This window comes from Melospiza georgiana, chromosome 6 (genome assembly GCF_028018845.1).
Source record: "Melospiza georgiana isolate bMelGeo1 chromosome 6, bMelGeo1.pri, whole genome shotgun sequence".
Lineage (NCBI taxonomy): Eukaryota > Metazoa > Chordata > Aves > Passeriformes > Passerellidae > Melospiza > Melospiza georgiana.
Genome location: NC_080435.1, coordinates 59,618,372 through 59,642,131, shown reverse-complemented (window position 1 = coordinate 59,642,131; position 23,760 = coordinate 59,618,372). Strand labels below are relative to the sequence as shown.

The 23,760-nt window shown below is 39.1% G+C and overlaps 1 protein-coding gene across 5 annotated transcripts in view; it reads left to right on the top strand.

The window, feature by feature from the left end:
- KIAA0586 (KIAA0586 ortholog) overlaps positions 1 to 23,760 on the top strand; it is a 73,571-nt gene that overhangs the window by 18,458 nt on the left and 31,353 nt on the right. For 4 of the 5 annotated variants that reach the window (XR_009114602.1, XR_009114600.1, XM_058026739.1 and 1 more), the window contains 14 exons: positions 1,805 to 1,993; positions 2,861 to 3,048; positions 4,192 to 4,296; positions 5,386 to 5,472; positions 9,690 to 9,886; positions 10,088 to 10,209; positions 10,787 to 10,968; positions 13,724 to 13,883; positions 14,440 to 14,704; positions 15,303 to 15,544; positions 15,938 to 16,014; positions 17,635 to 17,769; positions 19,353 to 19,533; positions 22,829 to 22,968. Coding sequence is in view for 2 of the 5 variants with exons in the window: in XM_058026739.1 (XP_057882722.1) it covers positions 1,805 to 1,993; positions 2,861 to 3,048; positions 4,192 to 4,296; positions 5,386 to 5,472; positions 9,690 to 9,886; positions 10,088 to 10,209; positions 10,787 to 10,968; positions 13,724 to 13,883; positions 14,440 to 14,704; positions 15,303 to 15,544; positions 15,938 to 16,014; positions 17,635 to 17,769; positions 19,353 to 19,533; positions 22,829 to 22,968 (2,270 nt within the window). In the remaining 3 variants the exon portion in view is untranslated. The remainder of the gene's footprint in view (positions 1 to 1,804; positions 1,994 to 2,860; positions 3,049 to 4,191; positions 4,297 to 5,385; positions 5,473 to 9,689; positions 9,887 to 10,087; positions 10,210 to 10,786; positions 10,969 to 13,723; positions 13,884 to 14,439; positions 14,705 to 15,302; positions 15,545 to 15,937; positions 16,015 to 17,634; positions 17,770 to 19,352; positions 19,534 to 22,828; positions 22,969 to 23,760) is intronic. The other variant, XR_009114601.1, reaches the window with a different exon arrangement.

Here is a 23,760-nt window from a genome sequence, read left to right as displayed (position 1 = left end):
TACTCAGAAGTTCAAGGCCAAGGGGGACTGTTAGATCATGTGGTATGACCTCTTCTAAATCACAAGCCTCTGAACTGGATCTGTTTATGTTACAGAGCCCAGCCATTTGTCTGGCTGCAGAACAGTTTTTTTGCCTAACCTGGGCTTTGCAGAAAGGCACAAGCTCATTATTTAAAACCAGCAGAAATTCTGCTTCTTCCCATAGCAAAATACCTTGTGCTTCAAAAGCAAATGGGACATTTCAGATTTATTATCTGACTTGTAGTGAGGTTTTGGCTTCAGTTTCCAGCTACTTCACTTTCCAGGTGACTTTTCCTTAAAAAGTGAACAGTGCCTGTTAATGTCTAATCTGTTTTAATATTTGCAGAGATACAGAATGAGTGCTGAGTGCAGTGTTATCATCTGTGGATGTTATCATCTATGGAACATTCTCCTGCTCCATCTCAGCCACTCTGCTGACACATCTGGGGTCACATTTATCCTCTTGACCAGAGCATTGTGTTGTGATTTCTCATTCCATTGCTTACCCACCATGACCACAAACCCTTTTCTAGAGATGCTTCTCTCTGACTTGTGTTTTCTCACTCAGGAGTTATGACTTCTTCTTGTTTCCAGGCTTACAAACCATAATTTGTACAAAAATATCACTTTATAAGTGAACTGCCTTATCTGCATCTGACAAATTCACATTATCAATCTTTATTTTTCCTATATTTTACAATCATTGACTTTCATTCTTCAATTAATTAGGAGGCTCTTAAATGTGAACAGAGTTAAAAAGTGCTTGTTGCCATGTGTTAACTGGATGCAGGTACAGGGAGGTGATTATTAGAAACAACAGAGGAGTAAAATGACATTTTTTTGGCTGTAATAAAGGCATGGAGATGGTTATCAGCAAGTTTCTTTCCAAATTCATTATCCTAACACCTACAAAATAACAGTAGAAGCACTTCTGCCTGATTGACAATTGTTGACACCTTTTTGGGGGGGAATTTTCAGGCAGTTTTATCCATTTATATTAAAGTTAATAATTTCCCTAATAATATCCATTGTTTGCTGTAAGTTAAGACCTTGCATGATTGCATGGTGAGAAATGCACATTGCAATAAATGCTCTTTGCTTAAGACACTTTTACATATAAATTACTTCTGGCTGGATATTTACAGCACACTTGAAAAGTTGGGACAAATGTTGACAGAAGTCAAGACTTTTGGTTTTTAGCTATGGCTTGATTTTGCAGTAGCACTGAGTTGTTAAAGCAGGAATTTACAGATTATACCTGTTCCTCTGAGTACCTGTCAGTTTTGTGGCTGCATTTCAAACCTAAATTCTGGATTTCTTCTTAGCTGCTACATCACACATTTCATTCCAACTTACTACTGTTCTTTGGTCCTTTTCATGTTTCTGTGCCCTTATCTGCTAGAGACAACTTAAAAATTGCAATTTTAACTCCTTCATTGCTGCCAATGCCAAGACATTCATTCATCTATCTATCTATCTATCTATCTATCTATCTATCTATCTATCTATCTATCTATCTATCTATCTATCTAATCATCTACCTGTAGCACTTTCAGGTTCTGCCCTTTGGGACTCCCTCCCTCATTCCCTCCATCCCACAGCAGAAATTTGCAGTGGGTTCAGTATGAAGGCTTGGCTCAGTGAAAAAATATATTCATTCATAGTGTTGAATAGAATAAATAATTATATATATATATTTATTATTATATATATTTATTCAGAGTGCTGTCACTGGGTTTGTGCACGCTTTGTGACCTTTCCAGTTTGTGTGCTCTTGTTTCAGGCACAAAGGTCAGGTCAGCAAGGACCCAGACCTACTTTCACACTCAGAAGGTCATCAGCAGCCCCAAGAAGAAGAATCCTGTGTTGGTCCCTGCCCAGCAGAGCCAGTTCCTCTTCAGCCCCAGCCAGGATGTCCCTGCTGCCCCTGGTCCCCTGGAAGGCCACCTCATCCCCATGGCTATTCCTCTAGGTAGGAGAAAATACCCTGGAGCAGATTGTGTGCAGGTTAATCACTGCTATTTCAGGAAAATATCTTCTTAAATCAGTGGTTTGAAGTTTGGCATTAGATGATCTCTAAGATCTCTTCCAACCCAAGCTATTCCATGAGATTTGTACCTGCTCTTCTCATAGGAAATCTGAGGGATCAGTTGAAAATGTTCTGGTTTTTCTCATTCTTCATGCTAGATGTCTGGTGACACCTTGACAGAGCAATTACTTGTTTAGCTGTACCTAATTTGATTTATTTTGGTTTTAGGCCTCATGTTCTTGATTTCAGTTTGGTATCCAAAGCAGGAACTGAATCACTCGCCCTTGGATTCAACTTTTGCAATGACTTCAGCCCAACAATTTCAGTAGAACTGAGCCAAGCACAGTTAAATCCTTCTCATGACTTCTGGATTTTTAGACTTTCAATAGAACCTTTATACAGGGCTTGTTTTGAGAAGGATTAGTAGTATATAAGGTAATTGCTTTTTTTTAAAGACTATTTCAGGCAAAAATTTGTGGGTTGTTATAATAAGTGTACTTTGGGTGTGATGCTCTGTAGTTTTTGAATGGCAAACACAATTCTTGTTTTCAGCAGTAGGTGTCACCAGAGTCAAGAAAAATGAGTAATTTTAAAAACAGATAATGTTGAGTTGAAAATTTCTGCTGGGAAAGCTTAAAATTAGCTGGTGAATTACTGTAGTTTAGTTAATGTTAATAGGGAGCTTTTTAATTGCTCTGTAATTGCACACAGAATCTAGAAACACACAGAATATAATTTTAATTAATTTATTAATTTACTGCCTTTGGAGATGGATAGATAAAGTTTTAATTGGTTTTCAACTGTCTTTAGGTCAAACCCAAAGCAGCAACACATCAGTGCAGCCTGCTGGAGTGATCATAGATAAACCACACCCTGTCACAGTTACAACCTCTCTTCCTCCAGTGTCACCAAAGCCTCCTGTAGAGGTAAAAAAACCAAATATTGCTGTGATAGAGATGAAATCAGAGAAAAAGGAGCCTCCTCAGCTCTCTGTGCAGGTACATGTCAACAGTGATGGTGATTTGTTTGTTTATTTGAATGAGTGCTATCTATAGGCAGCCTGGTCCATCAGTAACTTGAACATCAGTAGATGGTTTCCAATAAGAATTAGAAAAATATGGAATGGAGAAACCAAGCAGTTCTCATGCTAGAGTAATATATTTATTCATATTTTAGCAATTATCTTTATTATCTGGCCAAAATAGAAAACTATTTCTTCCCTAAGTCACCTATGCAGGGCATTTGTAAAATTTTTGTCACATTTTCTTTTTTTTTAATGAGATTTTTGAGCCAGAACAAACTTGGAATAAAAGAAGTATAAATATAAATGTCAGTTTTCTTGGATGATTGCTTTGGCCTTTAAGATTTCTGTTTCAAGCATGATTGTCAACCCAAGATTTCACTCCTGATTAATCCACCCTTGCAGTCTTTACCTCGTGGGTTGGGGTTTGTTTTCATTTTTCACATGAGTCTGTTGTCAAGGAAGTGAATGTTTCTTCCATGTTCATTGTTTTGGATTCCAATTGTTGAGGCTGCACCCACTCCCCCACACACCTTTCAGACACAGATGATTCATGGAGCTCAGAGTTAAACACAGGTTGGGTGTTCTGTGCTTTGTTCCCTTGCTGTGTCACTTCATCCCACTCACCTGCATTTTGCTGCTATTTCACACAGTTCTTCAATATTTAAGGTGATTTTTCTTTTCCCAAAGGAATGAAGCATTGAAATCTTTGTTCTTAAACAGAAATACAACACATTTTAATGCTGTAATGGGCATGTCTTGATTACAAACTATATTTTAATTTTCTAAACTAATTGCACATCCAACACACCTATGCTCTGAGTATTTTAGGTAATTAAAATTACAGATACATTCCCCTTCTGTTCCATGCAAGACAAAGTGTGAGGGGATTAGAGAGCAGGAGAAATCAGATACTGCAAGAAAAGAGGTGACTATTTCTGGTGTTAGTTTGTGTCATTACAGTAATTTGATTTTCAGAACCAAGTTGATATCAGATACAGGCATGAGAAAAGGAGAACAGTGAATTTTAGTGGCTCAACAGCAGGTGGAAGAAAAACAATCTAAAAAGTTCCATGATAATATATAGATTTTTATATTTATGCCTTTTTTTATGCCCTAGGTGTTACCAAATGTTGATATTGACAGTGTTTCAAGTACCAGGAATGTAAGTCCTGTTCCTCCAAGCTGTGAGCCTGTGCTCCCTCCTGTCACTGCTGTAATACAGGTACTGGTTGTCTGGGGATTCAGACTTACTCAAAAGGAGAATATGTTAAATTGCTGCAAAGTTCTCATTGTCTTTCTTTAGTTAGAGAAATGAGACAGTTCTAGGAAAAATGGAATAATTACTCTAAAGAATTTATAGTACAAGGTATTTGTTTAAGAAAATGAAAAATTGTAGAAAGACACTCTTCTGCCAAGATTAAGTGATCACCATGGTAAAAGTCTAAGAAAAACAGTGTTCCTGTGTCCTGTAAAGAATTATAATCCCTGTTGGCCCATGCCTGGCTTGTTTTTGCTGGCTTGAGTGCTCTGAGGATGTTCCTCATCCCTCCCTCTGCTGCTTGGCTCTCCTGGAGTGCTCAGTGGTGTGGGCACTGAGCCCAGCAGCCTGTGGTGTTGCAGTGGCCACTCTGTTCTCTTTCCCTACAACTTTTCAGAAGTGTTTTTAATCTTGATCTGGAAGGTTTTGTGCAGCTCGAGGGTAACTGCTGTGTGCTGAGTGATAAGGACAGAGTGTGTGAAGGCTTGGTGATTATTTCTGTGTGTACATTCCATTTCCCTGACTTCAGGAGTTAGGTCCTCCAGAGTCCTGAGATCCAGGTATTCACTGAATCAGACAGATTGTGGACTAAAATAGTGATTTGTATTTAAAATTCTATCACTCTATCCCAGCAAGTGAGAGATGGAGCTCCTCTCCTATGAGGAAAGGCTGAGAGAATTGGGATTGTTCAGCCTGGAGAGGAAAAGGCTTTGGGGTGACCTCATTGCAGCCTTCCAGTACCTGAAGGGACCCTACAAGAAAGAGAGAGACTATTTACAGGAGTAAGGACAAGGGGGAATGGTTTCAAACTGACAGAGAGAAGGTTTGGATTGGATATTGGGAAAAATATCTTTGATTGTGAGGCTGCTGAGGCCCTGGCACAGAAGCTGTGGCTGCCCCTGGGTCCCTGGAATTGTTCCAGGCCAGGTTGAACAGGGCTTGGAGCACCCTGGGATAGTGGAAGGTGTGATTTAGTTGATTATTGTCATGAAGGTTTTCTGCATTTGCACCCCCAAGATGAAATACCTAACAACTGCAATCTGTCTTTGTAAGACTCCAGAAGAAATACACAGTGAGGAGGAGGAGGAGGACACAAAGCTTCCAGGAGCTAACTTCATTGATGTCACTGATGTCACACAGGTAACCCCATTGCAAATCTGTCTTTTCCTTTTATTGTTTTTATATTTGTTTTATATTGTTCTGTCAAAACTGGAGACACAATGTAAAGGAACTATTTTGCTTTCCTAGCAGCTTTAAAAGTTCACTTTGTGAGCAATACTGAACTGTTTATTTACAGTGTTATAGAGGATATTAGAAATTACTGTGTGTTGGTGAGTACAGAAACTTTTGAAAAATTAGAGTAAAAAGCTAAAATTAGCTTTTATTTGGATATGTTAGAATCCACTAGAAATGCAAGTATTTCTCTAAAACCAGCAGTGATTATAGCACTTAAGAGTTTATAATTTAAAATTCTGCATGAAATGAATGTAGTGAGAGGCTGAGAGAACTGGGGTTCTTCATCCTGGAGAAGAAAAGGTTCTGGGGAGACCTTGGAGCACCTAAAGGGGCTCCAGGAGAGCTGGAGAGGGACTTGGGACAAGGACTGGAGTGACAGGACAAGGGGGAATGGCTTCAAAGTGATAGAGGACAGGGTGAGCATTTGATCCTAAGAAGAAATTCTTGACAGTGTTGTTGTTTCTGGTTTATGGTAACACAGGTTTATTTGAGATCCTCTTTCACAGTTTAATTTTCTCAGGTTTTCCTTGGTTAGCTGACCTCTTGTCTGTGGGGTTCTGAGAAACAAAGGTTGGTGAACCAGCTTGTATTTCACTGTACTGAACAAAACTCACTGTGTGTAATCAAAATTTCCCCAAAATTTATTCTTTTTACTTCTATATCTCCTTGATCCCAGGATTAGAGTGTACATCAAATATTAACCCTAGTGCTTGCAGATAGATTTATTTTTAAAATGAGTTAATCATTTAACATTATCAGCTCATTAAAACAGCCCTAATTTGATGGTTTGTCTATCAAAAGTGTGTAAATGCTTTATTCATTTATAATTTCAAAATTACCTTATGTTACTGGAGGGGAGGAGTTAAATCTCTGTGGACATTGTTCTTCTGTTAGCACAAGAAAAAAGCTTTAAAGAAATCATTTTAGGAACTATCAAAAAATGCTGCAATGTTAAATTTTTTATTATGTGAATAATAGTTACTCATCTTTTTTTTCTCTTTTTTTTTTTTTTTTTCCCTGGATTGCTTTTATCTTTTAGTTTTGGCAATGGGATATATTTTAACCACAATACCAAAATTGTTCCAAGTGAAACATATGTTTGGCCTATGACCACACAGACAATGTTCTTAAAAATGTGCAAGGCAAACACAATGGGGGAGCATAAAATCAGTCTCTGGAGTGGCAGGGGTATTTAAGACATCAAAAGAAAGCAAAGTTATTGTTATAAAAGAGTCTTCAGATTCATGAAAGTATGTGCATAAAATGCTATACAAAAAAATAGCTTTTATTGTCTTCCCCCCATTCTCCTTTTATTATGAAAGCTTAATTCTGTTAGGACTGAGCAGGATAAGGATTTGTGTGAAATCTCTTCCTTTTGTGTTTGTTTCTCTTTCCTTTTTCTGTGTTTCTTTTCCCTGGCAGTGTTCCAGGCCAGGTTGGGCAGGCTTGGGGCAGCCTGCTCTGGTGGAAATGTCCCTGCCCATGGCAGGGGTTTGGGACAAAATGTCCTGGAGGTCCTTTCCCACCCAAACCATGCTGGGATTATTTCAGAGTGAGAACCTTGCTCAGCTCTCAGATTTATTGAGTCTGCTCTCAAATTCTTACCAGCAGCCACATCCTGCAGTTCCTTCAGCAAACTCCCTGGGATTTCACATTAAATGCACTTTTTGCTCTCTCTGAATATGCTCTAATTGCAGGGTAGGGGATTTTTTTTCTCAGAGTTGTTGCTTCCAATTTGAATTCCACAGCAAAATATGAAACCTGCAGAGCTCAGGTATAAATATAAATGTATTTTCCTCAAGCCTCATTTCCCATTGATGCTCTTGGGCAGGACATTGATATTTTTACACTTCACTCTTCAGACAAAAGCTCACAGGTGACACCTGCAAAGCAGCCTGACCTTGCTCCTGAGAATTCCTGTAGAAATCCATCAAGAGGAAATCCATGGCTTAAGTTTCAGGAGTCTTTAATAAAACTCTGCATGTACATCTTTGGTAATGGAACAAAACTAATCTATAACATCTAATAACATCTAATAATTTCAAACTTTTTTTTTAAATTATCTGAATATAATTTAGGAAATAGAATTTTGGCTTGATACTTTATAATAGAGTACAGTGATTAATATTCCAATCATATCTGACAGACTTTCTAATTTATGCCATATTTTGATTGGGGGTTGTGATAGATATTTTCAACAGTCCCCAGGGAAGCAAAATGCAGAATTGAGTGCAGAGTATTCAGGATTGGTCTACAAGTTTTGATATATGTTCAAGTTCAATCTGTATAATTAAATACTGACTATTACATTATTTTTTTATTTCAGCAGAGATAATATATCACCCCCAAATGAATATGATTTTGTGCATTATTATGGATTTGTGTGCTATAAAATATAAAATATTTTAGAAATGCAGTAGAGCTGCAAAAGTTTGTCAGAGTTACTCAATAGATGTAAGATGTATTGTATGTACTTGCTTTATTTAATTCAGATGTTTGTATTTTGCATACTTTCAGAGGTATTAAATAGGCAACATCAAAGAAAATTTATGGAGTAATGCAGGCAGAGGAAAATACATAATGAAATGCTGGACAAAGACATCTTTACATTTGCTGTCAGAGTGAATTACTGTTCTCAGCACACATATCCCAACAGCATGAGATGGGAGCAGCTTGCAGGGCCTTCTGACTTAACTTCTCTGCTCATTCCTATGCCTAAAATGGTTTAAAAATCTTTGTTTAGCACCCAAATACACATATTCTGCTTTTCTCCCTGCTTTGAAGATTATCACTATTTAAAGATCCAGAAAGACCCAGCAGTTCTTTGTGTAATTCCCATCAGGGACCTCTCTGACTCTGCAGTTTTAAAATGTGTTAAAGCAGGAAAAGTGTTAATGCTGAGGTGGGAAGGAGACAGGAAAATGTTACTTTTCCCCCTCCCCCTTTCTCTGTTCTTTCTCTTTTTTCTTTTTTAGTTTTTCTTTTTTCTTTTCACTTTTTCACTTTTTTTCTTTCTTTTTCATAAATAATATGTAGCATTGAATCTTTTTATTTTATGGGTTGAAAGTAAGTTTAATTTATATAAGGGAAAAGGAGACTTTTTTCTCCTTTCACTGTGTTGGAGATTAATCTTAGTAAATATAGATTTACAGTCAATTTTATGCACCATCACATATTTCTCACTGGTAAATCAGGGCTCAGCTCCCCATCTCTTTCATTTGACATGCCAAATTTTCTTTTTAGAGAGTCATGTTACTATTAGAGACATTTGTTTTTAATATTAGAAGTGGAGGTTGCAGGTTCTCATTCATCAGGAGGCATTTCTGTATGATGGCTCAGTGGCTGCTTTTTGGGACTTGGAAAAGGGGAAAAGGAAGGAGGCATCTTTGGGAAAACCCAAATATTTTAACTCACCAAGTCATTTCTCTAACTTTTTAGGAATGGAACTTTAACATTAAAATCAAGACATCTGTGAGGGTTGTCTGAATTATTGCCCAGAAATACCTTCTACTGTCAGTTAATGGAAGTGTAAACACACATGTGACATATATGTAAACTATTTTCTAGTTTGCAGTGCTGGCAAGTTCATTAGAGATTTGATTGACTACATGCTCATTAACTTTTGTGAATTTGTCTTTTCAGACTGGAGACTTTAAAGAACAAGTTTGATTTATTTTAAGAAAAACAATCAAAACACCAAAACCCAACCCAAACAAACAAAAAACCCTAATCCAACAAGTAACTGTAGAATGTTTCCTAAAGTTTTTGGTTTAGAGGAGGAACATTTCTGGTGTGACATTAAAGAAACCTGACATAGGTCACAAGTAAATTTTTCAAGTATTAGCATTGCCACTGGCTCCCTGCCCTGTGCAGCACAGGCAGGAAATATGAGCCAAATCATGTTTTACTGAGCAGTTCCTATGGCTTTATACCTCTACAGATTTATGATTTGCTAAGCTTAGAGTTGTATCAATTAACTGCAACACACTGAGGAGGGAGAATGTGGTTTGTGTGCTGTCCTGCATCCACAAATGTTCCTTAAAGCAAAAAACCTGACAGCTACCTCAATGACACTGCCTTCCAGAAATGTACCATAACTTAATTTACTGCTTATTTATTAGGATCAGGAAGAGGAGAAGGATGAAATTCCAGAATTCCTTGAGCCTCTTGTGGAGCTTAATGGCCAGTTTAAAGCTGCCTCACCACCACACAATAGTCCTTTGTTTCCTCCTGTGCCTTCTGCTCCTCAGCAGCCTGCTGATATTTTAGATGAACTGATTCGAGCGAGAGAAACTATAGAAAACAAGTTGGTAAATTGGTGAGTTTCATTTTAACAAAGTGGCAAAGAATATATATGGAAGAAGGAATGATTCCCTAATTAACCTTCCCCGTTTTCTCACCTCCATTCCCTTATCCATTTTCCTTTCAGCTGCCTCGCATTTTATGTCAGGAATGCTCTTTTGTGTGCTTTTAGGTGTCTTGGTGTTTGCTGATACTTAAATGGGTTTTATTCTGCCAGGGTGGAACAAGAAATAATGGCAAAAATCATCAGTGAGATGTGCCCAGCTCAGACAGAAGCAGTGCCCAGTGTTAGCAGCTCCATAAAGAGTGAAGACAGTGAGCCTGTGACCCCTGGCATTGGTAAGTGGGAATTATTGTTCTCTGCAGATGGATTAGCTCCATTTTTGGCTAATTTTAACAAGCTGTGTAGGTGGCTGTTGCCTCAGCCTAAAGGTGGATAATCCTGAACCTGTGAAAGTGTGAAAAGCTGCAGTGCACACCTGAATTTATGTGGAGACACAGCCAGGGTTACAAGGCCACTGAAATAAATTATAGAAAATAAAAAGAATACTTAGAATAACAGCACTGCACAAATCACCTTCTGTTATTGGCCACCTAAATCACATTTGGCATTTTACTGAGCCTGTAATGTTTGTTTGCCTTTCTTTTTTTAATAGATATGTCAAAAATTCCTTCTCTTATGAATGTGTGAGAATGCAGAGAAAAGCATTTCTCCTGTGATGTCACTGCCCTTTAGCTGTTGCCTTCTTTTATGCTCCTGATTTGTTCCTCTGCTGTTATTTATCTGGAAGGTTAAAAAAAGTCACTTTTTGCAAAGGAATGTTTAAAATTCCATAGAGAGTGAGTGGCTGCAGTACAATACATGGATTTTAGGAAGTGAGACCTGGCTGTGTGCTTCACATCCCTTCATTTTCAGCTGAAGTTGCAGGTGGTGGAGGATTCCAGCTCTTTGTCAATGCTGGTGTGCCTGTGGACTCAGAAATGATAAATAACTTTGTAAAGGAAGCTCTCAGTGAAGCCATTGCAACCATGCTGGGTGACAGCCAGGCTCAGAGAGCAGCTCCTGATCCTCTTCCTCCCTGCACCACCTCAATGATGGTAAGTCTGTTTTATTCAAGCTTTTCTGCTGAAGTTCTGCTGGATTTGCTGCTTAATTTCATGTTGTTGAATGATAGCTCATGTTATTTTCAACCAAAAATAGTCATTCTGCTTTCTTGCAAACAAATGAGAGATGAAAAAAAATTAATTTCCTCATCTAATAAGGAATGGAAGCTGAGAGCAATATTATTTTTGGTCTTATGGGCTTGCAGCCATTCTTTAAGATCTGTTAAAATGACTATTAATTCTTTCTGAGTTTTGACTTCAGTAGTTTTGAATAAATGCTTAATTGATGAGTAGAGCTTCCTGTAATACAGGATAATTTCCTGTGTTCCCTTTGATAATCAAATGACAGCTGGCTCTTCCTTTGATAACAACATGACTGTGCTGCAATCTGCTGTTGTGTAATGACTTTGGGATGCTTGTGGAAATTGCTGTGCTTAGAAATCCAGCTATGGAAGGCTTTGTTGAAAGTGGGATCAGTCATTCTGTTCTGCTGCAGTGCAGTTAGCCTGAAACATCTCCCCTGCCTGCTGCAAGGGCCAAAGAGGTGATTTTATAGGAAAAAGTAAAGGTTTCACTGCTGAGGGCTCAACCTCAGCCCCCCAGCATCTCTTCCACTCCATCACAGATTGAGGAGGGCCTGATGTTCACCTCAGCTTGTTCTTCTGATGCTCAGAAACCTCTTCTGTGATCCATTCTTCATTTACTGATCTCCCTTTGGTTTCTCTACCAGCTCAAACTGAAATCTCCTTCAGCTGAAGTGGTTGGGTGTTCCTTGCTAGATGTGTTTGTGCACTTGAATAGATATCTGAGTTTTCTCCTCTTTGGCCTTTTTTTGATTAGCCTAAAGAAAGCAATCATCCATTTTTTGACTCTTGCTGTTGGGTAGCACTTTGATGTTTCCCAGTTTAGATTTCAAGCACAGGTAATACTAAAATGCTAATTCACATTTTTAATAATAATGTGGTCTCCAAGACGGGGTTTCCTCAATGCCCTGAGCTGTAGTAGTGATTCTCTCCTGCCTTTATTTGAATCCTAGATAGCTAATTATGTTTTTTAAAGCCTTTCCACATTTTTTAGCATGATAGCACAAGTTAAAGGATAGCTAGCAAAGTTTCTGCATTCTTCTTTCCCCATTTGTACTCAGCTCATAGCAGAAGTTCTGGAATATGTAGTTCATGCATTCTTGTTTTCTCATTTCCCACTGTGAATTTTCCTATCTAGAACTGAATTTCAGCTGTTACTGAGTTCTTTGGTGCTCAGGATGTCACACAGTTGGGTGTGAGCTGCCAAATGTTCCTGCAGGTTCCACTTCCCATGAGACATTTTAATAAAAATCATCAGCCTGAGGACATAACCTTCAGAAACTAGCCTGGAAGTCTTCCTGTAGCTTCACTGTCTTGTTTTCTTTATGAAATGTCAGAAAACAAGGCTGGAAAAAACCTTCAAAGGTCCAGCATATTCCTCCACAGCAGGCCAAACAAGAGCCATCATATTTGCTTGCCAGATTTATGTAATTGCTGTCATCTTTTTAAGGAACATCCCAATTCTCTTTGTGTTTCTTTTAGTGCTTTGCTGTCTTGGTTATTGCTTTGTTTGTAATCTTCTTTTAGCTGATTCTTCTTACCATAAAATCATCATAATGACTCAATTTTATCCTTGTAATGAAATATTTTCTTAACATTGTCTCAAATGCTTTATTAAAATCCATATAATAATAGAATTCATATTTAAACTGGACATTAGGAAACATTTCTTTACCAAGAGGGTGGTTAAACATGGCATAGGCTTCCTGGAGAGGTGGTTGGTACCATTAAATGTTGGTTTTTGGGGTTTTTTTTTGCGCCTGTTAAGGTTAGGATTGAAAGCACTTGAGATGATATTTTGTGTTCAGACTCAAATGTTTATTATTTCTTATTTATATTACAGTCTTACAAGTTGTGAGTTCTACAGCATTCTACTAACAAGCTACAAAATGGCTCACTATCTTTTTTTACAAGGTCTTTTAAGGCTAAACTGTCTAATTAAGAAATGACACCTCAATTATTTTCACCTTTAACTCAATAACTTATCACCTGAAGTCTGCAATGTGGACTTTTCTAATTTATCTAATCTAATTACAAAATACCACCCAAACCCATGAAGAAGAAGGTGAAGAAGAACATCTAGCCACTGCCTTAAAACTTCTATCTTGCTTTTTACATTTTGCTATATTCTAAAACTTTAAACTCTGAAGTTTTCCACCATGTGATATTACACACTTTTATTCAAACTACACACCCATAATCCCAGTGCTATCAATCAATTTTGGAAGTTTTCTCTATGACTTCAGGTCAAATATAGTATTTTCTTGTGGGTCTGTGCCTTTTAGCACAGGAAGTTTAAAATTCTCAGCATCCAGGGTATCCCAAATCTGTCAGTATTTCAGAGGCATTTGGACAATGCCTTTAACAACAAATTCCAGCATTTGGTCATCCCTGAATTGGTCAGGCAGTTGAACTGGATAATGATTGTAGTTCCAGTTTAAATAGTCTGTTCTGTTCTATACATTATTTCCCAATTTATTCATTTTAATGCTTAATTTACTGGTTTTAATTAATTTTGTGCTGGTGCAGCATCCTGGAGGAGTCAGATCCATGGCAGCAGCAGCTGTTGCTGTTCCCTCTCTTCCCCAGCTCTCTCTGGGGCTCCTGGGAAAGCAGGAATTCTGCACTGAGATCATAATTGTGGTTATGATTTTTCTTCCCCTCAGGAGGCTCCTGTGCCTACTCCAGTGCCAACACCCCAGGCCACACCACCACCAACACCACCTTCAGAAAAAGAATTGCCTCAGGTCACAACTCCAGATTCATCTCCATCTCCTCCAGAGATGAGTGGGGATGTTCATGAACATGAAAAAATTAAAGAAACAGGTATCGAAAATAATAATTGAAGTTTAGAAGTAGCAAATATGCTTTAATCTACTGCCTTTAATTTTCTTCTTCAAAGAAGTGTTATCTCTCAAGATAAATATTCTTGAGGCTATAATTCAAGTGGAAACTCATGTTCTACAAAAATTTATGGGCTAATTTTATATAGAAAGCAAACATCTTTTATTTGGTAACAGTTCTATTTTGAAAATTAATGCACATTTCTATGGTCTGTGTGATTTCCACCCCTCCCAACCCCTCCACAGTTTCTCACATCAGAAAAATAGCTGTCTTTTGCTCCTTCCTGTCCTTGTAATGTTAATTTAATCAAATGTGCACTCTTCAAGTAAAGCAGCTTGATTTTTTAAAATGCAGAGCAGTCTCCCTTGAGGAAGAAATTGAGGTTTTATTCCAACTTCTTCAGGTGCCAGCACTGTACTTAAAAGCAGCAATTCTTAATTTAGTCTTTCTAACTATCAAAAAAGGTATCACAGAAACTGCAAGTGCTTGGTAGAACTGACTCTCTCTGTCTGATGTACATTTCCTGCTTTCCTTTCAGATCTGAAATTTGGCTTCCCACGTGCAGGGGTTGAGATTGCAGCTGCCATGGGCCGAGTGGTCACCCCTGTGGTCACCCCTGTCACCACCCCTGTCACCACCCCTTCCCCAGTGGCCACACCAAGCCCTCCTGTCTCAGAATGTGGCACCCAGGCTGGAAAAGGGGAAAGTCCAAAGCTTCCAAACCCGTGGGATGGTGCAGAACTTCCTCTGGAAGAAGAGAACCCCAGTCCTGTCCCTGAAGAACCATTCTGTCCTGGGACTGTGTGAGTTCAACAGGCTGCAAAATTTCATCATTTCTTAAAAATTGAAATATGTATATCCTCTATACAGATATGCTCAAACAGTCAGGAAGAAATGCATTTGAGATAAGGCAGGATTGGATTTTCTTTTTTTTTTTAATTGCTTGAAGGGCACTTTAGAGAAAAATCTGAAATCAGGGCCTTTCTCAGGGTTTATCAGCCCTCATTCATTGCCCTTAGTAAAGCTGGATTGCTACATCTGCCAGTAACACAGAGTGACAATGAAACCTTGTGTTATTAGCATTTAAATTTTTGTGTTACCTCCTGGGGAATACACATGGTAATTTTTGGTTATAACCAGAAACTCACAGATAAAGTTGTAATTTTTAGTTATAACCAGAAACTCACAGATAACATTATTTAACTATGTTAACTCCTGAAGTATTCTGTAAAATACTGTGATCTCACATTGGAAAAAATAGTTCTAAATTAGTTTCTTTTCAGAATTAGTTCTTTTCAGTAAAGACCTAGGATTGGTTTATTTTCAGTATTGAATTCAGATGTTGGTCTGCACTGTTGGGTGTGTTCTGGTGTATTCACAGTGCCCATTCTGTCCTTGCAGGGAGATGTCAGTGGCCAATGATGAGGAACCAGAGGCTTTGGTGTTCCCATGCCAGCAGCTGCCAGAGAGGCCCTTGGAGCCCCTGCCCTGCCCTGCCCAGGTGCCATCCCCTGTGCCCACAGTGAGCTCTGGGGCGTCCAGCCAGGAGAGCAGCCTCACCCCCACGGGCACTGAGACCACAGACAGACCCCTCTCAGAAGGGGAGGTGCTCTTCCCCTATGGACAGCCCCTGCCTGCTGCAGGTAACCAGCTGTGGAAATCAGAATTGGAATTATTGCTTATTCCTATAAAGCTGCAAGCATTAACTGGCAGTTTGTGAAAATTAACAAGGCTTTGTTGTTCTTTTTCCCGTCACTGAACGAAATGCTGCTGTTTATTAAAGAAAAAAAATATTCAATCTGCTCTTTTGTCATGAGATCAACTTGGAGAATAATTGGGACTTGTCTTGCTTAAGTACCATGTGGTGCTGAGTTGGTATTGTGTAAGAAATAGGAAAAGAAATATGAAAATATGTCTTTATAATAGACATCCAGCAGTAGGAATTTCCAAATTTACTTAAGCACAGTGTTGCACTTAAAGAATGTGGCTTGGGTTTTCTGTCATGTAATTTGAATGTAACATAAAATATTTTTCAGCCTTAGCAGAAGGAGGATTATCTCTTCCAAACCTGGCTGAGAGCTTATCCAGTACTCTCCGAGATGCCAATGAAATGGTAAGGAACTCTTTCATAAAAATCAGAGATAATGTGGGTTCCACCTTGGCCATCCTGCTGGATTGGATGTGCTTTAAACATTTTCACTCACCAACTTTTTTAATTCATACTCACAAAGAGTGTTAGAATTTCAGAACACCAAAGGAAAAAAACCACATTATGCAAACTAATTTATGTTTTAAAAAAGTTGGATGATTCATATACTTCTGTAGGTGAGAGATAGCTATTATGCACTTTCATTTCTTTATTGTTTCTAGTTTTAAGGCATCTTAAACAGAATAGAACATTGCTATGCTCTGAGCTGTTGCAGCTTTGAGCCATCTTTTAATTGCTTGCATGATTAAATTATTAAAGTGGGTTAGCTGAGGCTGGAGTTGGTTAAAGCTGCTTAAAACATCAGAATAGTTTCTTATCCATTGTCTGCTGCAGTCCATGGTTCTGGAAGCCTCCCAAGTCAAGATATTCTCCATTCCCCTTCTCTTTGGTATTCCTCAAATGCCTGGACTTTCCCTCTCTGACTTTGTGTAAAGCCTCTTGGTGAGATGTCACTGTGGCATAAATTCTGGGAGACATGATGGAGAAGAGAAAGCTCTGGGGGGACCTTACCAATGGATAAATATGTGGTGGAAAGAAGTAACAAAGAAAGAGCCAGTGAAATGTGGGAGGGAGTTGGACACAGGATGAAATTCAGGAGATTTGGTTTAAACATAGATGTTTCTACTGTGGAGTGGCCAAGCACTGGAAGAAGGGCTGCCTTGGGCAGCTGGGTTGGGATAGACAACCTCCAGAGGTCTTTTCCAAGCTCCACAAGGCAAGTTTCATGTCCTGGAGCAGGAGTCCCCTTCTCCTGGCCTATCCTTCCTACCCAGAGCTTCCCATGAACATCCATGATTCCAGTCACAGCCTCAGAGAACATCCTCAGCTGGAAGGCACCCACAAGAATGATCAAGTCCCAACTCCTGGCTCTGCACAGAACCCCCCCAAAACAACCACCACAGTTGTGAGGCTGCCTTGGACTGACAGATCTTCAGGTGCCTCCTCTGTCAGCCACACTTCTCCCTAAAATCTGGGTTTAAAACTCTGATAACACATTCACCTAAATTAAAGTTCTCTTCATCAAAGGAACATTTGCTTGCTGAGATGTTCTTACCTCTCTTTGTCAGCTGTATTTCTCCTCCTTCTACTATTTCTTCCTTTTTCTAGTATTTCTCCTCCTTCTAGTATTTCTCCTCCTCCTAGTATTTCTCCCTTGTCAATCCAGTCTGTTTGAAGAAGGTAATTCCTTGCTGGTGAGAGCAGCTCTGCAGCCAGATTGTTGCTAGCAAGGGATGTGTGAGGATTTCACTGTTTCCCTGATCTGAAGGGCTTTGTTCCTCTTTAAGTGTTGCAGTCTTTTGTATCAAATAAAGAATGTGCATGTCTGTGGGTAAAAGGAACCAGAGTGTCATCTGTTTGCTTATTTTTAAAGGCTTGAATTTTCATGACATAATTTTTCAGTGTGGAAACTTACTGTTAAAAAAAGCTTAGTTGTGAACTAAAGTAAGAATGATTCAAATTCTACCAAAAACCAGTTTTGGAGCATGTATTATGTGGATTTTTCTGTTTGTTTTTTTGTTCTAGGATTATGATCCTCCAAGTGAAGGGCAGGTTGTGAGGAGAATGGGTAAAGGCTCTCACAGGGATCCTGTCCTGGCTCTTTTAACCAAATTAAATCAAGCACCTGTTTATGTACAAGAAGGAATAGAGCACTCAGAGGTAACTTACAGTCCTTGGCTTTCCAGTACAGTAGTTTTGAAGTGATTCTTTCCTACTCAAAAGTAGATAAAATATCCCAAATTTATCCTTGCTGTTGGCTGTAGAACAGCTTCATACACTTCATCCCCTGCTGCAAGTGATCCCACTTCTCTTGGCTTCATTCTTGTGTAAAACCCTTAAAAACCACTGAAATCTCAGTGTTATAAACAAACTGTACATCCTGTTTCCCCATGTCCCAGGTTTGTCCTGTCATGTCACTTGGAGTGCCAGGGAATTTTCTGTCACTTCAGCAATAAAGGTGGAATGTTTATCAGTACAAATACACTGCATTTAACAGCCACAGGAGTGTTTTAGGGAGCTATGAAGAACAACTCAGCAAGTGTTTACATGTACTTTGCACATGCTGTTGATACTGATCTTGGAACAAAACCTCAAAAATTCCTATTCAGTTGGCAGAAAAAAAAGAGACTCACAGAAAAATGAAATTATTTGCAGCACATTTTTTTTGTCACACATCTGAGTTATTTCTGTGTTGGAAAATAGCAGTTTGGACTGGGTGTTCATTCTAACTGACATGGCTGGAGGAATGTTTGAAGGAAATGAACTTTGAATGCTGCAGCAATGGTTCATGAACACATTTATTTACAGCAGATCTTGCTTTTTTGTGATGCTACTGATGCATATGCAGTTTCTTCCTTCTGTCTTGGTCAATTTAGTCTAAATAATTACCAACTTGACTCACCTCCTTGGCTGTTCCTTTGTCTTTATTTTGCTAATGAGCTCTGGTGGCTGGACTTGGTGAAAAGCTTTCTCCAGTGTTAACTCCCAAGTCTGCCTGTAATTGCAGTGCCATTTTCTCATCAGCACTGCCAGTTACAAATGCAGCTCTGCTTTGCTTTTTCCCTTTCCCAGAGTCACAGACCACTCAGTCTGTCCATCCAAGGCATTCATAAACTTCCCCCCAGATTCTGGCAAGGTGTCCCTTCTCCTTCAGGGGAAAATCAGCATTCTCCTGGATGTTTTCTGTATGATTTTAGAGTGATACTGTGCACATGTGTGTGTGTGTCTTTATGTGTGTGTGTGTTTATTCCACCTATTTTCTGACATGGAAGCAAGCTGGGTTTAACCTGCAGCTTTAAAAGTCAGGATCCAGGGAACCATCCCTATTTTTAGTGCCCTCCAAATCTACTTGAAAGTTGAAGCTTTTATCTGACATGCAGTGCAGAGAGTCAATAGCTTTTAGATGCTGCCAATGTTTCAAGGTCAGGCAGTCAACAGTGGCCAAATCTATAATATCAAAGGCTTCATGTGCTAAAAATGTAGCTTAGGTTCTGGTCATGTAGAGATACCACTAACAGAATAAATGATGTTTGGCTGCAAGTGTTTCTTTTCTGTCCTTCTGATAAATGTAGATCTTAATTTCAAACCCAGATGGTATCTCCATGGCTTGTTTTCTTCATCCAGTGCAAATAGAATAAAATTAATTTATAAAAGCTTTCAGGGTTAATGTGATTAGAAAACATTGGGTTTGGAAGACTTACACTGGGTTTTTGTATGTGCTGTGGTTTTGGTGTTCTATGCAGGATTCTGATGGCAGCATTGGGGAGCTCAGTGAAGGTCAGAGGCCAAGGCTGTCCAGAGCACAGGAGAGAATCCTGATGGGAAATTCCATTTTCATGGAGCATCCAGCTGCCCAGAGCTTTGGGAACAGACCACGCCAGGGTCTCCGCTCTGCATCTCCAGGGCAGGTTGTCCAAATAGGAGGTACAGTTCCATTCTTATTTCTTCTCTATGATATTCATGTGGATTCTGAGGATTTTCCATAACAGAATCTGAAATCATTTCAGACCCTACAGTCAAAATCCAAAATTACAGGCAATTCCTGCAATGAAACTATTAGTGTTCCTCTTTCAAGAACTGAATTTAGTTCAAGCCTTGTCTTCACTCTTCTTAGCAATTTCCTATAATTGGAATAAAAATCATGGCAAATACCCATTTGCCTATACAAAAGTTAACTTGTAAAGTGTGTCTCTTATTCTTTTAAGTCAAATTCAGTTGTTGGAGGCAGTTTCCATTGGACAGGTGTTAGCACCAGCACTTGAAGCTGCTTCTCTCTGTCCCCTTGCTCAGCCCTGCTCCTCTTTGCTGTTATCACTCCATCCTGGTGATTCTGCAGTGCTTCATAAATGGCAATATATTTTAGCTTCATATATTCCTCTAATGATATGGAAATGGATTTTTTTCCCAGATGGATAGCTGAGGCACACACATCTTGTACAAAGCAGGGAGTTGCTGTTGGTAAAGCAGGGAAATTTATTTTATTTCAGTTGAAAGTAGTGCTGAAAGCAGTGGTCCATCCTTCCTCTTCCTTATTTTTTATCCCAGGTTCTCTGTTGTTATCTGAAAATGTGCTTCTAAAATTGTTTAATGTAGCTGCTGCAAGCATGTAGAAAGTATTTTGTTGACTGTGGTTTTAAATATGTTTAAACTAAACTGAAATAATTACTAAGCTGTTGCAACACAAATGTAGTTGCACTGATTCATCAAAAGTTGTGTAAATTAAAGTGATCAAACAGCTGCTTTTCTGTCCTTTTAATTTTCACGTTTATGAATTTGACAAGAGAAGCTTATCTCACATTATTAACCCTTGACCAGTAGGAAGTGGATTGGAATGAAATGTGTTTAACACGTGGCAAAAACAATCTTGGAGAAAATAAAATATTTGCTTGGTTTTGAAGTGATTAACATTTGAACTGGTCATACAGAGAGTAACCTTTTAAACCAGCTGTGACCTAACATTTTGGACAAATACACCAATGTCAGCCTTGAATATATTCTGGTACTTTATATATTATCCAACTTTTCCTTTAAAGTAGTTTGCTTGAAAATTGCTTGCATGAAGTTTTCTGAGATAAGAGATTTCTCTGAGTCACTTGTTTGACTCTGTGTTGGTAGAGGTCAGTCAGCACTAAGGACACTGATGTAGCAATAAATCAGTGCTCAGATCATCTGCAGATGGTGCAGCACAAGGGGGAATGGTTTTAACTCCAGAGGAGAGATTTGGATTAAATGTGGGGAAGAAATTCTTCCCTGTGAGCAGTTTCAGGGTGGTGAGGCCCTGGCACAGGGGAGCTCTGGCTGCCCCTGGATCCCTGGAACTGCTCCAGGCCAGGCTGGATGGGGCTTGGAGCACCCTGGGATGGTGGAAGCAGTCCCTGCCCATGGCAGGGGGGTGAACAGGATGGGGTTTAAGGTCCCTTCCACCTCAAACCATTCTGGGATTTCTCTGGTTCTCTAAGTCTGTAATGGTGCTCAGGACCATGGAGTTGGAAGATGTCTGTTAATGGCAGAACCTGTCCCTATGTCTGTCTGTCCTTACCCACACTGTCCATGGCTGTATCTGGCACAATAGGGTTGTATCTCCTTGTATCTTTTAAAATAATTTTTATTAATTTATTTAATTCAATTTAGGATGCCCTTTGTCTGTCCTGTAAATAACTTAACACTTTTCAGACCAGCTCCTGCATGTGATGATAATCCACCAGCAGTATGTTTCTCTACTGATTTTCGTACTTATCTCTAAATCTTGTAGTGTTGTTTTTAGTCTTTATTGCAGCATATTTTTGAGAGGAGCCAAGTGCCCTGTACTAACTACCATAGGGCAATGCCCTGTGCTTTTACATAATCTTTATAATCCCAGCCTGAGTTCTGTTGCATTCTGATGATTTTTAATTTAGCTTTCCTCCCTCCCCACCTCTGAACACAGCACAGTAATTTGTTGCATTGCTAAGGAAACAACATTGTATAAAAGCTTGGATTTGCTTTCAAGACAGGAGTTGTTTTCATATCAAGGAGAAACAGAAATCCTGGTTTCTAAGTCCTTTTGTTACTGAAGTCAACTCTGAATAGAAAACAATCTGGTTTTGGAGGGAGGGTCAGGTCAAGGGTGGAAGGGATGATCTGTGATTGTTTCCACTTTCCTTCCAAACCTTTTTTCTCTCTGCACTGGGATGTGATTGTCTGGCCTTCAGTGCAAGTCAAACATTTCCTGACAGCCACAACAGCTACAATGCAGGGCCATCATTTTATTTGGTAATTATTTCCAGGGCAAATACTAAATAATAGTTAAACCATGGGTGTCAGGCATCACATATTTCAGGGTGTGCATCTTTCACATGAAACCTTGCAGTGGATACTCAGTTCCTCTGGCAGAATGAGTCACCCACAGAGGTGTCTGTAGGAATTTTGAGGATTCTGTATTTTGTGGGGTTGTTTTCAGGTTTATGACCAGATTTTATTTGTATGATGGGAACACAGTGTCCATTTGTAGGATGGAGAAGGTGTTGCTCATGTGGGTCCCTAACAGCATCTTGATGATCATTTATAAATCCTTGTTTTCAATGCTAAAAGTCAGGGATATAAAAACCAACATGCAAATGAAATGTGGCACATGCAGTCTTAAAGTGAACAATAATTACAGTTAATTAAGCAATGATTATAGTTAATTAGGCTTAAAATTCATTCTTTGGCTCTGTATGATAGCAGAAGGCTAAAGTTAGTTCATGAGCTGTCAGTACATTTTTCATAAAGATGTGTTACACACTTGCAGGCTGCAAAACCATGATAAATGTTGGATTAGAGAGCGAATTATCCCTTTAAGAGAAACGATATACAGGTTTCTTTTAGTTCATACAGGAGTGAAACATTTAATGAAGAAAGCTTTTCCAATTTCTTTGCAGTAAGTGTGATAAAGCTCATTAAGCATATAATGGTATGATGAACTGTACAGCTCTGAAGCTTTCTCAGATGCTGTCACATTAAAAATCTACAGATGATAAAGCTGATTTATTCTTTCAATTTCCACAGACATGTATTTCTTATTTCATTTTTATCCCCGCAAGAGCAATTTAAGGGGTATACAATGAGCCATGTAAGGAGGAAATCATTCTCTTTAACATTGCATGTCCCCCTGTTGGAAGTTTGAAAGGCTGCACATTCTGTCACATGAGTTGACCAGGAGATTGTGGCTCCAGCTCATGAAGGAAATTTTCTCTCTCAGCAGAAATTCTTGGAGATGCAGATCCAAGTCCTATTCCAATGCTTTTGGTTGAACTGGAGTCACAGCCAGGTTCAAACCCTGCTCTGCCAGCAGCCCAGCCAAGCTGCAGAATGACACCACTCCCAGAGGATCTGTCCCAGGTGAGCTGAAAGCATTTTTCCTGTGCCTAGTCAGAAAGAGCAAACTGAAACCTGGGAAAGTAAATTTTCCTGTTTCACTGTCATGCCTGACGTCACAGAACTGGTGCATAAAGTGACACATTCAGCTGAGAAGAGTCAAAGGCATGTGTGCTGTAAAGGTGACTGTTTCCTGTGACAAATCCTTACCAAATCCCTTCTTTAAAGTTCAGACCTTTTTTTAGCTTTTCTGCACTTCCTCACAGCTTCAGGGGTCTCACAGGATCCATTCCTATACAGCATCCATTGGGGCATTCCCATGTTTTAGGGTCACAGTCCTTCAAATGCAGGATAAATCCTGGATATAGGACTGAGGAGGTGAGCACAGAAATACAGAAATTTGCCTCAGGGGTTGTAACCCCCTCAGCATTCCAGGAGTTTCATTTGTCCTAGGAGGGGCAGGGCTGGAAAGGCAGTGAGGATGATGAACCCCAGAGCACTAATAGATAGAGGAACATCCTATTGATCTCTGCTTCAAGCCTAGACAGTTAATTTTTTGCTACTTTATTAGTATGTGCTGTTACCTAGAGATGATGGTTTACTTGCTAACTAATTCAAATAACAAGTGGCAAAAGCTAAAAATGAGGTGGCAGACTGCTCTCTAATATGTGAGGCTGCACAGTGTGTTTGAGAGCATTATATACTTGTTGTATTCATGGATAAATTCTGTCCTTCCCTGAAATTTTTTTGTATTTGATGTTTTATCTGTATTTTTAAAAATCTAAAGTATCTTGCATTAAACTTCCTTTGGGTTTA